This window comes from Notolepis coatsorum, assembly GCF_963971535.1.
Source record: "Notolepis coatsorum genome assembly, chromosome: 11".
NCBI lineage: Eukaryota > Metazoa > Chordata > Actinopteri > Aulopiformes > Paralepididae > Notolepis > Notolepis coatsorum.
In genome coordinates, this window is record NC_140175.1 from 11638410 (window position 1) to 11655974 (window position 17565).

At 43.8% G+C, this 17565-nt stretch overlaps 1 protein-coding gene across 1 annotated transcript; it reads left to right on the forward strand.

The window, feature by feature from the left end:
* Positions 1–4953: 4953 nt before the first annotated feature.
* LOC311236502 (uncharacterized protein) lies at positions 4954–15883 on the forward strand (the record flags this gene model as incomplete). The annotated part of the gene is made up of 3 exons (XM_084324180.1): positions 4954–6521; positions 7105–7144; positions 13629–15883. 3 exons carry the CDS (start codon positions 4954–4956, stop codon positions 15300–15302), a joined length of 3282 nt encoding a protein of 1093 aa, XP_084180306.1. The 3' UTR covers positions 15303–15883.
* Positions 15884–17565: the final 1682 nt, after the last annotated feature.

A 17565-nucleotide genomic window follows, 5' to 3' on the forward strand; every position in this document is an offset into this window, starting at 1 on the left:
TACAGAGCATATAGGACATGCTAGGTAGCTTTAGTAGTGCAATACACTGTTCCTGATATTGAGAGTGTGTGTTTGAGAGAGAAAGAAAGTGTTTTATTGAGTACTGTATGTTTACCATTTTCTCTTTGTGCTTATGAGTTTTAGTGGGTTTTCCTTGACAATGTAAACAAATTAGAGGTAGTTGATGACGAGAGAAAGTCCTGAACTATGTAAAAAAGAAAACATCTATGAATCACAGTAAACTAGACACTGTCTCTTTAAAGCGACTCCTCCCCTGAACAACTGTAACCAGGAAGCAACTCCCACCCACACGGAGTGGGTCCAGCTGCAGCGCCGGAGAATCCTCTCAAGGGGCAAGCCTGTGGCAGCCACAGAGAGCGCGCTGATTGGCGGAAAGACCTAAGCATAACCAGAGCCATAGACCACTGCACTTCCGCGTTACATTGAGCTCGTGAGGAGATAGCGGGGAGGGGGGGGGGGAGGAAATGAATGAATGTGGATGAGAGCCGTAATGTAAGTGGTTGCAGCTACGGCTGTGGGGGTGCTGGAGACATGGCGCGACCCATTCCTAATCGATCAGAACTAAATCGGCCGATGTCAAGTCCCTTTTCCAGCACCTACTCCCCATACACATGCGCAGATTGTCAACGGAGTCTGGACGACGCAAGATGACGCACGAATGAATGTGGACTGTTCCATCAGAGGGGGGAGCTTCGGTGGCCAGTGTCCTTTCAGCCGAACACGATAATGAAACAATGATCCCACTAAATGGCCAGACGCGTCTTATGGCGACATCTACAATTACCTCATTAAGTCTCCAGGTAGACTAATGTTTATATTTAAGTGCAGTGGTCTGTAGCCACTCACACTACCACCCCACCGAAGCTCCCCCCTCTGGGATCATACCTATGTTCCCCGGGTCCTATATGTTCCCTGATTGATTGATTTTATAAATTTTTATTATTTTATTAATTATTACCCAGTGAGCAAAACACGTCTTTTCAACCAAGCGTCTTTGCATAGCTCTCGTGTAACCCAGCCAAATCGTGTTTTTTTGTAAACGTATTTTAAACTATGCACCAAGTATATTATTTCAATGCATTCACATATGAAAATATTATCAATATGGACAGAGACATCCTGCAAACGCACCTACAAATATATGAGCACAATATTTTCTAAGATTTTATGTGACGTCTATATCCATCGCTCGCATTTAGCCCAGGATAATCTTGTCTAAGCTTAGACGTATTTTAAACTATGCACTAAGTATATTATTTCAATGTATTAACATCTCCAAATATGAAGAATATGCACCACAGACGTCCTGCAAATGCGCCTACAAATATCTGAGCACGATATTTTCGAAGATTGGTGGTCTGCTGTGTTCATCACCAGCCTAACCTGCTGTTTGCCATTTGATCAGCAGGTGGCGCTGATAGTGCTGGGAAACCTGACTGATCACATTCCTGCCTGATTAAATAACATGTCTGTCCGTCCTTCTGACCGTGTGTGAGTGTGTGTGTGTGTGTGTGTGTGTGTGTGTGTGTGTGTGTGTGTGTGTGTGTGTGTAGGGTGACCAGATACAAAAAGTCCAAAAGCAGGACAACAGTAAGATTTTGGTGGGACAAAGTGGGACAGATAGATAATGTAATTTTTTTTATTATAATAACTCGTCTTCACAGAATAGATAAAGGTTAAATCTAAATAAATACAAATTAAATACAGAATTATATCTCTCCACATTCATCTTGGCACTGGCAACCGGCTTGTTACCACCTAACATCTGTTTTAAATATTCAAACTTTATCACTTGACAGGAATGTCTTGTGTTCGATTATTTTTTTTTGCTTCAAAAAGAGGGACATCCTCTCAATATGTGGGACGCGGTCTCAAATGGTGGGACAGTACAACCAAAAGGGGGACACCTGGTCACCCTAGTGTGTGTGTGTGTGTGTGTGTGTCTATCCATATCTCTCATTTAGCCCAGGAGAATCTTGTCTAAGCTTAGACGTCTACCAAACTCTCCTCCAAAAGCTTAGACGTTTAAAAACACGTCTGGAATAGACGTCTACCAAACTTTCACTTTTCACCCCATTCTAGACTGATTTTAGACGTCTATGTCATGACGTTGAAACAACGTCTAAACATAGACGTTCAAAAAACGTCTAAGCTTAGACGTTCAAAACACGTCTAAGCTTAGACGTCTACCAAACTTTCACTTTTCACCCCACTTTAGACTGATTTTAGACGTCTATGTCATGACGTTGAAACAACGTCTAAGCTTAGACGTTCAAAACACGTCTAAGCTTAGACGTTCAAAACACGTCTAGAATAGACGTCTACCAAACTTTCACTTTTCACCCCATTCTAGACTGATTTTAGACGTCTATGTCATGACGTTGAAACAACGTCTAAGCTTAGACGTTCAAAACACGTCTGGAATAGACGTCTACCAAACTTTCACTTTTCACCCCATTCTAGACTGATTTTAGACGTCTATGTCATGACGTTGAAACAACGTCTAAACATAGACGTTCAAAAAACGTCTAAGCTTAGACGTTCAAAACACGTCTGGAATAGACGTCTACCAAACTTTCACTTTTCACCCCATTCTAGACTGATTTTAGACGTCTATGTCATGACGTTGAAACAACGTCTAAACATAGACGTTCAAAACACGTCTAAGCTTAGACGTTAAAAACACGTCTGGAATAGACGTCTACCAAACTTTCACTTTTCACCCCATTCTAGACTGATTTTAGACGTCTATGTCATGACGTTGAAACAACGTCTAAACATAGACGTTCAAAAAACGTCTAAGCTTAGACGTTAAAAACACGTCTGGAATAGACGTCTACCAAACTTTCACTTTTCACCCCATTCTAGACTGATTTTAGACGTCTGTCATGACGTTGAAACAACGTCTAAACATAGACGTTCAAAAAACGTCTAAGCTTAGACGTTAACAACACGTCTGGAATAGACGTCTACCAAACTTTCACTTTTCACCCCATTCTAGACTGATTTTAGACGTCTGTCATGACGTTGAAACAACGTCTAAACATAGACGTTCAAAACACGTCTAAGCTTAGACGTTAAAAACACGTCTGGAATAGACGTCTACCAAACTTTCACTTTTCACCCCATTCTAGACTGATTTTAGACGTCTATGTCATGACGTTGAAACAACGTCTAAACATAGACGTTCAAAAAACGTCTAAGCTTAGACGTTAAAAACACGTCTGGAATAGACGTCTACCAAACTTTCACTTTTCACCCCATTCTAGACTGATTTTAGACGTCTATGTCATGACGTTGAAACAACGTCTAAACATAGGCGTTCAAAACACGTCTAAGCTTAGACGTTGAAACACGTCTGGAATAGACGTCTACCAAACTTTCACTTTTCACCCCATTCTAGACCGACTTTAGCCTAGACGTCTATGGGCCATTTAGACGTCTTTTAAACGTCTATTCAACGTAAAATTGCTCAGAGGGTAATGTCCGCCTTGTTTCGAACTGGTTAAGCTTAGGCCCTCTTTCGAAGTTGGTTAAGGTTAGAGTTTGGAATCAGGGCTGGTGGTCTAAAATGTTCAATCAATCAATCGGGGAACATAGGACCCGGGGAACATAGACATGCTCCCCCCCCCCTCTGATGGAACAGTCCACATTCATTCGTGCTTCATCTCGCGTCGTCCAGACTCCGTTGACAATCTGCGCATGTGTATGGGGAGTAGGTGCTGGAAAAGGGACTTGATCTATCATCTCTGCCGATTTAGTTCTGATCGATTAGGAATGGGTCGCGCCGTGTTCAGGAGATTCAGGCGCATACAAGTCTATTCGATCATGTCTCCAGCACCAACCACTTACATCACGGCTCTCATCCACATTCATTCATATGCTCCCCCCCCCCCGCTATCTCCTCCCCGATTTCAGAATCCCGGAAGTGTTGCGGTGGTCTATCTATTATATGACTCTGAGTTCGATAACAGTTCGAAACAAGGCAGACATTAATACAATTTTCAATCAATCAATCAATCAATCAATCAATCAATCAATCAATCAATCCAATAACACATGCTTGTAGTGCCGAGAGATGGGAGTCGGAGACGGTGGCTCGAGGCAGAGTGAATAGTATTTATTGAGTACACCTACACGATACAGGGTTACTGGAAAGCTAGAATGACTGCCCAAATAAGAATGTTCAATGTTCTAGAATGGACTACTATGACATCATCACAAACATTCCAGAATGTTCGGGCGGAACTAATGTTCTAGAATGTTCCTAACAATAGGTCCGTGGGTGAATTATGCATAGATATCTATAGAACACTAGATAGCTTAAGGCGGAGTCACCAGCGTCACTGAACCGCCGCCATCTTGCTCCAGTTAGCCTTGAGTGAGAGTGAGTGAGCTGCACAGACAAAAATACTCATAACTCGCTGAAATATTGACGGATTTACAAACGGGTTGGTTTGCTATAAACATCAAATATGTAGTTATGATACTGCATACTTATATATATATATTTTTTTTTAAAGATGTTTTTTTTTACAAACCACTTGAATCATAGCCACGTTAATAATGCTTGTAATAAACCAAACCGTTTGTAAATCCGTCAATATTTCAGCGAGTTATGAGTATTTTTGTCTGTGCAGCTCACTCACTCTCACTCAAGGCTAACTGGAGCAAGATGGCGGCGGTTCAGTGACGTCGCTCTCCATTGGCCGGCAGCGCAGGCAAGCTATCTAGTGTTCTATATATATCTATGGAATTATGTACCATTACACAATCACTACACGCTCACTTAAAACAGCGGTTCGTGGCTGCCACAGGCTTGCCCAGTGAGAGGATTCTCCGGCGCTGCAGCTGGACCCTATTGCCCACACGATCAGAGTTTAGTCTTCCTGAGAAAACCAAACGAGTGTCGCGTTGTCTTTGTAGAATAAAATGGCGCAGCAAGGAGTTGATCTGGACCGGGACCAGTTTTGCTGTTCTCTCTGTCTGGATCTACTGAAGGATCCGGTAACTATTCCCTGTGGACACAGCTACTGTATGGGCTGTATTAAAGACTGCTGGGATCACGATGATCAGAGGGGGATCTACACATGTCCCCAGTGCAGGGAGACCTTTACTCCCAGGCCTGTTCTGAAGAAAAGCAATATATTGGCTGACGTGATGGAACAACTAATGAAGACAGGACTCCAAGCTGCTCCTCCTGATCACTGTTATGCTGGACCTGGAGATGTGGCCTGTGATTTCTGCACTGGGAGAAAGCAGAAAGCCCTCAAGTCCTGCCTGGTATGTCTGACCTCTTTCTGTGAAACTCACCTCCAGCCTCATCATACTGTAGCACCGTTAAAGAAACACAAGCTGGTCAAAGCCTCCACACGGCTTCAGGAGAACACCTGCTCTCGTCATGACGAAGCTATGAAGATTTTCTGTCGTACTGATCAGCAGTGCATCTGTTATTTGTGTTCCATGGATGAACACAAAGGCCATGATACGGTCTCAGCTGCAGCAGAAAGGACGGAGAGACAGAAAGAGCTTGGCACGAGTCAGCAGAAAATCCACCAGAGAGTCCGGGAGAGAGAGAAGCAACTCAAAGAGGCCCAACAGACTGTTGATTCTCTCAATCGCTCTGCTGATAAAGCAGTGGAGGACAGTGGGAGAGTCTTTATTGAGCTGATACGCTCCTTGCAGACGAGGCGCTCTGAGCTGAAGAAGGTCATCAGAGCCCGACAGAGGACCACAGTTTCTCAGGCTGAAGAACTGCAGAAGAGACTGGAGCAGGAGATAGCGGACCTGAGGAGGAGAGCCACTGAGCTGGAGCAGCTCTCACACACAGAGGACCACATCCACTTTCTACAGAGTTACCCCTCCCTCTCCCGTCCCAGTGAGTCTACAGACTTACCCAGCATGAGCATCACTGTCCTTCCTCTCCTGTACTTTGCAGATGTGACTGAGGTCGTGTCTGAGCTGAGAGACAAACTAGAGGACGTTCTGAAAGAGCAGTGGCCCAGAATCTCAACAGTGAATGCAGTTAATTTTTTACTGCCACCAGAGCCCAAGACCAAAGCTGACTTCTTACAATATTACTCTCGGATCACACTGGACCCAAACACATTACATTACACAACACAGGTTCTGGGTAGAGAAGGTCTGACTGGACGCTGTTACTGGGAGGTGGAGTGGAGCCATTGGGTTTATGTAGCAGCCTCCTACGAAGACATTCGTATAGATCGGACAAAATTCAATTACAAATCCTGGGCTTTAGAATGCAGATACATAAGTGATGATTACAGCTTCAGACACAATAACAAGAGCATAACAGTACCGGGCCCCCGGTCCTACAGAATAGGAGTGTACCTGGATCACAGGGCAGGTACTCTGTCCTTCTACAGCGTCTCTGACACAATGACCCTCCTGCACAGAGTCAACACCACATTCACTCAGCCTCTCTATCCTGTACTTTGGTTTCCATCATGCATTGGGAAGGCTGAGTTCTGTGAGCTGAAGTAGAGATCAGTGATATTCACAGCTCCTCTACCCAGGGTTTGGATTTAAATTGATCTTGAAGATGCTGAGTTGTGAAATAGGAGGTAATTAGGAGTTACATTCACTGACAGTCACTCTATCGTTCTGAGGGACACACACACACACACACACACACACACACACACACACACACACACACACACACACACACACACACACACACACACTATGTTTAGCTTTGTTTCTAGTTTCTACTTTCTAGCCTACCGGGGTAAAGTTTGTTTGGTTGGATATTTACATATTCACATATCTTCAATACCTCTGCCCCTTTTGCATGCGGGGAAGTCAAAATCTTTATTTACATACTCAGGGTAGGTTGGACCACAATATGCAACCATTTTATTTTTATTTGATCACCGTTGGTCAATTACTGTGGGATTTGGGTCTGTCCCTCCTCTCTCTGGGGGGGGGGGGGGGGGGTTGGTAACAATGTGGTGGCCGGACCTCCATGTGGAGGTTGATTCAGCTTGTATAACCTTCTCCCTCACCTCTTATCTCTGGGCAGCCGGGACACTTCATACGGGACACTCTTCTATCTTCCAGGCCTTCGGTTGAACCCATAGCCAGGATGTGTGGGGCATGGGTCAGTCGTAAATGCATTAATTGAATATTGTGCATTTTGACTTTTGTTCTTTTATTCTTACTAAATAAACGTTGACGTCTAAACCCAGAAGGACCCGTGTCGTGTGGATATTTGCTAACACAACGCAGAAGAATTGACTTTACTCACTGTTTTACATACATGTACCACATGAGAAATTCAGTCGAAATCTATCAAATATATTTGATATTATGAACTATATATATATGTATTGAAGACACTGTTGGACTGTAACAATTCCATGTACGAATAAATTAAAAAAGAATTGCTCTGCCTCAGTATGAACTATCTTCTATGGCACTACCTCCCCCTGGTGGCCATTATCCTACCACATTGAGAATGGTCCAAGAATGGTCCATCTCTAGAAAGTACCCACAAATTATATATATATTATGTATATATATATATATATGAAAGTATGGGTACCGTCTCAAAATCTGACTTAAGTAAAAGTATCTGGCTAAAAACACACTTGAGTAAAAGTAAAAAAAGTCCTACTTTTACTTTTGAGTACTTAAGTACATTTAAAAGTAGGACTTTTTTTTACTTTTACTCAAGTACTCAAAAGTAAAAGTAGATTTTTTTTGAAAGGGATAGACCAGGGGTCTCAAACTCATTCCACCGTGGGCCAAGTTTTCATTTTAACTACACATTGCACCAGGTGAGTTAGTTGAAGAGGTGAGCCAATTAGTGAAATCATCAGCTGGTGTTTAGGCAAGGCTGCAATGAAACCCAGCAGACACTCTGCCCACAATGGAATGTGTTCTGCGATAGACAATGCTGAAATGAAAGAACAGAGGACACTTTTTTTTCGCATTAAAATTATTTAATGCACTTCTCCGTTGAAGGTAAACTAACATGGACGGCATTCACATCACAGCATGAATAATATCACAATACTAAAAGCAGAATGGTGTATCCTGAATAATATCACAATTCACAATATTAACCACCGCATACTGGATTATCCTGAATAATATCACAATATTAAAGGCAGAATACTGGAGTGCCCTGAATAATATCACAATATTAACCACAGCATAATGCACTCCTGGGTGTCTGGATGGCACTTCTGGGTGTATGGATGGCACTCCTGGGTGTCTGGATGGCACTTCTGGGCACGTGGCCGGCCCTCCTCGGGGGAATCCAGGCTGAACCAGCTCACGGGCCTCCCGGGATAGATGGCCGAGGGGGGCTTGGAGATGAACTCCGGCTGCAGGTCGATGTAGGCCCTGCTGCGCCTGTAGCTACGCACCTCGCTCCACGTGGCCGGCCTCAGAGAGCGATCCTGAGAGGCTGGTGAAAAGATCATAATAATTCATTACATTTTATATAGCGCTTTTCTCAGACTCAAAGCGCTCCCCACAATCTAGGGTGGAAATTGCCTCCTTCACCACCACTGGTAGCACCCAGCCTTGGGCTACGCAGGCTCAATTATTTTTTACTTAAAATGTCAGCAACAGTGTAATGTTGTATATTTAATTTGTGACAGAGAATCAGAAAATGAGGAACATGTGGTGAAAATAAAACATGTTTCAAAGTCATTGTTTGAAACTGTAATGACATTATTAAAAGTACTCACTCATATCGGTACTATACAGCAATAATAATAATAATAATAATAATAGATCAAATTTATATAGCGCCTTTCATAGAACCCAAGGTCGCTTCACAATCAGGACAAAAAATAGGGCAAGGAAAATAGGGGGGGGGGGGGGGGGGTGGGGGATGAGGGAAGGTAAGGGATAATGGACCTAATCTAAACTAACTGATGGGGAAAGCCTTGGTGAAGAGGTGTGTTTTTAGAGCGGATTTGAAGGTGTCCAGGGTTGGGGCGTTGCAGATTTCGGGGGGGGGGAGAGAGTTCCAGAGGATAGGGGACGCCACGCTGAAGGCTCTGTCCCCAAAAGTCCGTAACCTGGTGCGAGGGATGGAGAGGAGACCTAGATCAGAGGATCGTAGGTTCCGGGATGGAGTGTGCTGCTGGAGGAGATCAGACAGGTATCGGGGGGGGGCGAGGGCATGGAGGGACTTGTAGGTGAGGAGCAGGAGTTTGAAGGTGATGCGGACCTTGACTGGAAGCCAGTGGAGGTGGATGAGGGTGGGGCTGATGTGCTGCACAGGGTCTCAGCAAGTAGCCAAATGTAAATACAGAAAGATCAGGACATCCCTGGTAAAGATCCAAAGTCCAAAAGACATTCTATGTGTCTCTTACATCTCTAAAAAAAAAAAGTAAAAATAAAAAAAAAGATGCTCCTTCCAGCTAGGACCTGCCTTAGAAGCCCGGTGAATCCTGTGTGTTTTCCTTTCATTGCCGGTGCTCCATCGGTAACAACAGCGGACAGTTTATCAAACCCCCCATATTGCTGCACGGCACTTTCAACAGTGTTGAATATGTCCACACTAGGGCTGACCCCTATTAGTCGAATAGTCGACTAATCGATCGAAAAGGAGCCATAGTCGACTGCCAACCTCTTAGTCTAATGCAAAAAAAATATATATATTTTTTAATATTGGCCTGGGGCCGCATGGCTGCTAGGTAGTATGTTTTCTTTCTATGAAATGTAATTGAGTAAAAGTACAAGTATACAAACCTAATAATACTCGAATAAAGTACAAATCCCCCAAAACAGTACTTAAGTATTGTAACGGAGTACAATTACTCAAGTACTTTACACCCCTGAACATGGGCCTCTGTTTACGGCTGCTCTCCTCTACCTCCTGAGCCACTGTCACCCGTATGTAGGGCATGGAGTACAATGTTGTTCAGAACAGACCCACCTGTGTTATAGGAAGCTGGAGGAGAGAGAGAGAGAGAGAGAGAGAGAGAGAGAGAGAGAGAGAGAGAGAGAGTTGTTCTTCTGGTGGCAGACTTTGAGGGAGACAGACCCTAGATAGGAGCTGCTGGCTCAGGAAGAATGGCCATCCATTGAATATTGTGCATTTAGTCTTTTTGTTCTTTTATTCTTCTTACTAAATAAACATGGACGTCCGTCTAAACCCAGAAGGACCCGTGTGGATATTTGCTTGAAACATGCCATTTCACCGACTGAACCTCAATATAGAACTTTGAACACAACAAGAGCGGAGAAAGAGTGAGTGTGAGAGAAAGAAGAGAGAATGAGAGAGAGAGAGTGTGTTTGAGAGAGAGAGAGAGAGAAAGAAAGTGTTTTATTGAGTACTGTATGTTTACCATTTTCTCTTTGTGCTTATGAGTTTTAGTGGGTTTTCCTTGACAATGTAAACAAGAGAAAGTCCTGAACTATGTAAAAAAGAAAACATCTATGAATCACAGTAAACTAGACACTGTCTCTTTAAAGCGACTCCTCCCCTGAACAACTGTAACCAGGAACCATATCTGTATGTCGTGTGTGTCATATGATGAATTGAAAATGGGGGACCCTGATGGAAACAAGACGAAAGTCTTTCTCAGGTGTGCATCCTCTTAACAATTGTATGTAGTGAGCTGTACTGTACTGTACCCATTCTGCAATCTGTTAATAAACTTTTCAATCAATCAATCAATCAATCAATCAATCAATCAATCAATCAACCAATCAACCAATCAACCAATCAATCAATCAATCAATCAATCAATCAAGCAACTCCCACCCACACGGAGTAGGGTCCAGCTGCAGCGCCGGCGAATCCTCTCAAGGGGCAAACTTCCGAGCTGCTTCTATAGAAAGTAGGTTCGTACTAGGTTCAGGAGATTCAAGCGCATACAAGTCTATTAGCACCCCCACAGCCGTAGCTGCAACCACTTACATCACGGCTCCCATCCACATTCATTCATATGCTCCCCCGCTATCTCCTCCCCGATTTAAGAATCCCCGGAAGTGTTGCGGTGGTCTATCTATTATATGACTCTTAAGTTCGATAACAGTTCGAAACAAGGCGGACATTAATACAATTTTCAATCAATCAATCAATCAATCAATCAATCAATCAATCAATCACTCAATCAATCAATCCAATAACACACGCTTGTAGTGCCGAGAGATGGGAGTCGGAGACGGTGGCTCGAGCCTCGAGGCAGAGTGAATAGTATTTATTGAGTACACCTACACGCAGGGGCGTAGCTGTAGATTGTGGGCCCCATGAAAGAATGTATCTGGACTGTAGGCCCCCAGTGAATGCGAGCGCACGTAAGCGCGCGAGCAAAATAAAATTGTGGCCATTTATTTATTGATGAAAACGCATAATATGGTTTTTACCTATACATTCGGATCAGCAGTTCAGCACCTGCACTGTTGGTGGGTGAGCCTAGTAAAGGATGTCGCATTGCGTTCATCTTCAATGAATGGACCAATGCAATAGTCTACCAAAGCCCCCCCCCCTCTCTCTATATATCTCACACACACACACACACACACACACACACACACACACACACACACACACACACACACACACACACACACACACACACACACACAGGGGCGTAGCTGGGGAGGGGTAGCTTAGGATGATTCCAAGGGCCCAGCACTGGGGGGGGGGGCCCAATTTTTTTTTTTTTTTTTTTTTTTTACTAGACATCACTCAGGTATATTATTGATGCTCTCATTGATACTATGTTTGTTTCTGAAGTGTGTGTGTGTGTGTGTGTGTGTGTGTGTGTGTGTGTGTGTGTGTGTGTGTGTGTGTGTGTGTGAGATATATAGAGAGAGAGGGGGGGCTTTGGTAGACTATTGCATTGGTCCATTCATTGAAGATGAACGCAATGCGACATCCTTTACTAGGCTCACCCACCAACAGTGCAGGTGCTGAACTGCTGATCCGAATGTATAGGTAAAAACCATATTATGCGTTTTCATCAATAAAAAAATTGCCAAAAAAAATTCCGCTTGTGCGCTTACGCGCGCTCGCTTTCACTGGGGGCCTACAAATACATTCTTTCATGGGGCCCAGAATCTGGAGCTACACCCCTGCACACACACACACACACACACACACACACACACACACACACACACACACACACACACACACACACACACACACACACACACACACACACACACACACACACACACAAGCTAAAAGCAATAGGTTTTGATAGTTTATCAGTGAGCTGGATACAATCCTACCTGGAGGGGAGAGAACAGATGGTGGAGGTAAACGGTACCCTATCCCCCCCCCCCCTCACAGTGAGCTGTGGTGTTCCACAAGGAAGCATACTAGGACCGCTACTATTCCTAATTTATGCAAATGACATGTCGTCAGCTTGTGACTGCAACTTGTTCCTGTTTGCGGACGACTCAGCCCTGCTGGTCTCTGACAAGAACAAGTTACAGGTTGAAAAAGCCCTCAGCTCGGAACTAGGCAAAATCTGCATATGGCTCGCCGACAACAAACTATCATTACACATGGGCAAAACAGAGTCCATACTCTTCGGTTCAAATAACAAACTCAGCAAGACCGACGGCTCCTCGGTTACAGTGGGTGACAAGTATTGTCACAAGGAAAGATGAAATTACCTACCTAGGTTCCATCCTAGAGGCTAATCTTTCCTGTGACAAAATGGCATCCAATGTAATAAAAAAAAGTCAACCAACGAACTCGATTCTTGTACCGGATCTCCTCTCTGGTAAACAAGAATACCCTGAAGACTCTGGCAGGAGCACTCATTCAAGGGTACTACGACTATGCTTGCACCTCATGGTACCAAAGCACCTCAAAGGCACTAAAAAACAAATTACAAACATCTCAAAACAAGCTAGTCAGACTACTGCTTGACCTGACTCCTAGAACCCACCTCACCCCGGCCCACTTTGACAACCTAGGATGGCTTAGAGTAGACGACAGAGTACAGCAACTTGCAATGGGCCTGGTCTACAAGATACACTATCTGTATGTCATATATGTTATGATGAATTGAAAATGGGGGACCCTGATGTAAACAAGACGAAAGTCTTTCTCTGGTCTGCATCCCCTTAACAATTGTATGTATTGAGCTGTACTGTACTGTACCCATTCTGCAATCTGTTAATAAACTTTTCAATCAATCAATCAATCAATCAATCAATCAATCAATCAATCAATCAACACACTTCAGAAACAAACATAGTATCAATGAGAGCATCAATAAATACACCTGAGTGATGCATTGTCTACTAAAAAAAAAAATCTGGGCCCCCCCCCCCAGTGCTGGGCCTTTGGAGTCATCCTAAGCTATCTAGAATGTACTACTATGACATCATCACAAACGTTCCAGAATGTTTGGGCGGAACTAATGTTCTAGAATGTTCCTAACAGTTCCGTACCATTACAATCGCTACACGCTCACTTAAAACAGCGCACATCCGAGCTGCTTCTATAGAAAGTAGGTTCGTACTAGGTTCGTGGCTGCCACAGGCTTGCCCAGTGAGAGGATTCTCCGGCGCTGCAGCTGGACCCTATTGCCCACACGATCAGAGTTTAGTCTTCCAGAGAAAACCAAACGAGTGTCGCGTTGTCTTTGTAGAATAAAATGGCGCAGCAAGGAGTTGATCTGGACCGGGACCAGTTCTGCTGTTCTCTCTGTCTGGATCTACTGAAGGACCCGGTAACTATTCCCTGTGGACACAGCTACTGTATGGGCTGTATTAAAGACTGCTGGGATCACGATGATCAGAAGGGGATCTACACATGTCCCCAGTGCAGGGAGACCTTTACTCCGAGGCCTCTTCTGAAGAAAAGCAATATATTGGCTGATGTGATGGAACAACTAATGAAGACAGGACTCCAAGCTGCTCCTCCTGATCACTGTTGTTATGCTGGACCTGGAGATGTGGCCTGTGATTTCTGCACTGGGAGAAAGCAGAAAGCCCTCAAGTCCTGCCTGGTATGTCTGACCTCTTTCTGTGAAACTCACCTCCAGCCTCATCATACTGTAGCTCCGTTAAAGAAACACAAGCTGGTCAAAGCCTCCACACGGCTTCAGGAGAACACCTGCTCTCATCATGACGAAGCTATGAAGATTTTCTGTCGTACTGATCAGCAGTGCATCTGTTATTTGTGTTCCATGGATGAACACAAAGGCCATGATACAGTCTCAGCTGCAGCAGAAAGGACGGAGAGACAGAAAGAGCTTGGCATGAGTCAGCAGAAAATCCACCAGAGAGTCCGGGTGAGAGAGGAGCAACTCAAAGAGGCCCAACAGGCTGTTGATTCTCTCAATCGCTCTGCTGATAAAGCAGTGGAGGACAGTGGGAGAGTCTTTATTGAGCTGATACGCTCCTTGCAGACGAGGCGCTCTGAGCTGAAGAAGGTCATCAGAGCCCGACAGAGGACCACCGTGACTCAGGCTGAAGAACTGCAGAAGAGACTGGAGCAGGAGATAGCGGACCTGAGGAGGAGAGCCACTGAGCTGGAGCAGCTCTCACACACAGAGGACCACATCCACTTTCTACAGAGTTACCCCTCCCTCTCCCGTCCCAGTGAGTCTACAGACTTACCCAGCATCACTGTCTTTCCTCTCCTGTACTTTGCAGATGTGACTGAGGTCGTGTCTAAGCTGAGAGACAAACTAGAGGACGTTCTGAAAGTGCAGTGGCCCAGAATCTCAACAACAGTGAATGCAGTTAATTTTTTACTGCCACCAGAGCCCAAGACCAAAGCTGACTTCTTACAATATTACTCTCGGATCACACTGGCCCCAAACACAACACACACACTTCTGTCTTTGTCTGATCACCCAGAAAGATTTGTTCAAGGGTCTCAGGTTCTGGGTAGAGAAGGTCTGACTGGACGCTGTTACTGGGAGGTGGAGTGGAGCGGATGGGTTTCTGTAGCAGCCTCCTACGAAGACATTAGTAGAACAGGCACTGAGGAGAGGGGTGTATTTGAATTTAGTAGAACAGACACCTGGGAGACCTGTGAATTTGGATGCAATTCCAAATCCTGGGCTTTAGAATGCGGACACCTTGATTACAATGACATCTTCAGACACAATAACAAGAGCATAACAGTACCGGGCCCCCGGTCCTCCAGAATAGGAGTGTACCTGGATCACAGGGCAGGTACTCTGTCCTTCTACAGCGTCTCTGACACAATGACCCTCCTGCACAGATTCAACACCACATTCACTCAGCCTCTCTATCCTGGACTTTGGTCTCACATACACACTGGGGATGCTGAGTTTTGTGAGCTGAAGTAGAGATCAGTGATATTCACAGCTCCTCTACCCAGGTTTTGGATTTAAATTGATCTTGAAGATGCTGAGTTGTGAAATAGGAGGTAATTAGGAGTTACATTCACTGACAGTCACTCTATCGTTCTGAGACACACACACACACACACACACGCACACATGCACTATGTTTTGCTTTGTTTCTAGTTTCTAGCCTACCGGGGTAAAGTTTATTTGTTTGGATATTTACATATTCACATATTTGATTCCCATCTTCAATACCTCTGTCCCTTTTGCATGTGGGGAAGTCAGAATCTTTATTTACATACTCAGGGTAGGTTGGACCACAATATTCAACCATTTTATTTTTATTTGATCACCGTTGGTCAATTACTGTAGGATTTGGGTCTGTCTCTTCTCTCTCTGTTCCAGGGGGGGTTGGTAACAATGTGGTGGCCGGACCTCCATGTGGGAGGTTGATTCAGCCTGTATAACCTTCTCCCTCACCTCTTATCTCTGGGCAGCCGGGACACTTCATACGGGACACTCTATTTTCAAGGCCTTCGGTTGAACCCATAGCCAGGATGTGTGGGGCATGGGTCAGTCGTAAATGCATTCATTGAATATTGTGCATTTTGTCTTTTGTTCTTTTATTCTTACTAAATAAACGTTGACGTCTAAACCCAGAAGGACCCGTGTGGATATTTGCTAATACAACGCAGAAGAATTGACTTTACTCACTGTTTTACATACATGTACCACATGAGAAATTCAGTTGAAATCTATATAATATATTTGATATTATGAACTATGTATATGTATTGAAGACACTGTTGGACTGTAACAATTCCATGTACGAATAAATTAAAAAATAATTGTTCCTCCTCAGTATGAAGTATCTTCTATGGCACTACCTCCCCCTGGTGGCCATTATCCTACCACATTGAGAATGGTCCAAGAATGGTCCATCTCTATAGACAGCTTCATCTGGAGTCTTGGAATAATATTGACCAAATTGGGGGAGGGGGTAACTCTAGCTCCCCTAGTGGTGGATTCAGTATTGCACCAGCTACTGAAATTATTTGACTAAATACTATAGTGTTTTTCAGGATAGAATACAACTTAAAGGTCGTATAAATGTTATCTGATTTCTCCTGATTGGATGAAGTGGGAACGGGATAGCAGAAAATATATCTGTTTACTGCAGAGTGGAGGGACTGGGAGACCCATGTTTCTGACAAAACACTCAGTGATGATTAGAATAGAACAGAAGTACTTTATTGATCCCGAGGGAAATTGAGCTCCACAGATCACTACAGTAACCATTTAGTTAGTAAAAAAAATCTAAAATCACATAAGAATAAAAATACAGTCGGGGATATACATTCTAAGATATGTATATACAGCCAGAAATATACAGTAATAAGTGTAAAATTATAAAATGTTGAGTAAAAGTCCAGGAAGATTATGGCAGAGTTGTACTGTCACTCTGTGCTCAGGGGTGTAAAAGTACCCAGAAATTATACTTCAGTGAAAGTATGGGTACCGTCTCAAAATCTGACTCAAGTAAAAGTCAAAGTATCTGGCTAAAAACACACTTGAGTAAAAGTAAAAAAGTCCTACTTTTAAATGTACTTAAGTACTAAAAAGTAAAAGTAGATTTTTTTTGAAAGGGATAGACCAGGGGTCTCAAACTCATTCCATCGTGGGCCAAGTTTTCATTTTAACTACACATTGCACCAGGTGAGATAGATGAAGAGGTGAGCCAATTAGTGAAATCATCAGCTGGTGTTTAGACAAGGCTGCAATGAAACCAAGCAGACACCCTGCCCACAATGGAATGTGTTCTGCGATAGACAATGCTGAAATGAAAGAACAGAGGACCCTTTTTTTTCTCGCATTAAAATTATTTAATGCACTTCTCCATTGAAGGTAAACTAACATGGACGGCATTCACATCACAGCATGAATAATATCACAATACTAAAAACAGAATGGTGTATCCTGAATAATATCACAATTCACAATATTAACCACAGCATACTGGATTATCCTGAATAATATCACAATATTAAAGGCAGAATACTGGAGTACCCTGAATAATATCACAATATTAAAGGCAGAATACTGGAGTACCCTGAATAATATCACAATATTAACCACAGCATAATGCACTCCTGGGTGTCTGGATGGCACTTCTGGGTGTGGATGGCACTTCTGGGTGTATGGATGGCACTTCTGGGCACGTGGCCGGCCCTCCTCGGGGGAATCCAGGCTGAACCAGCTCACG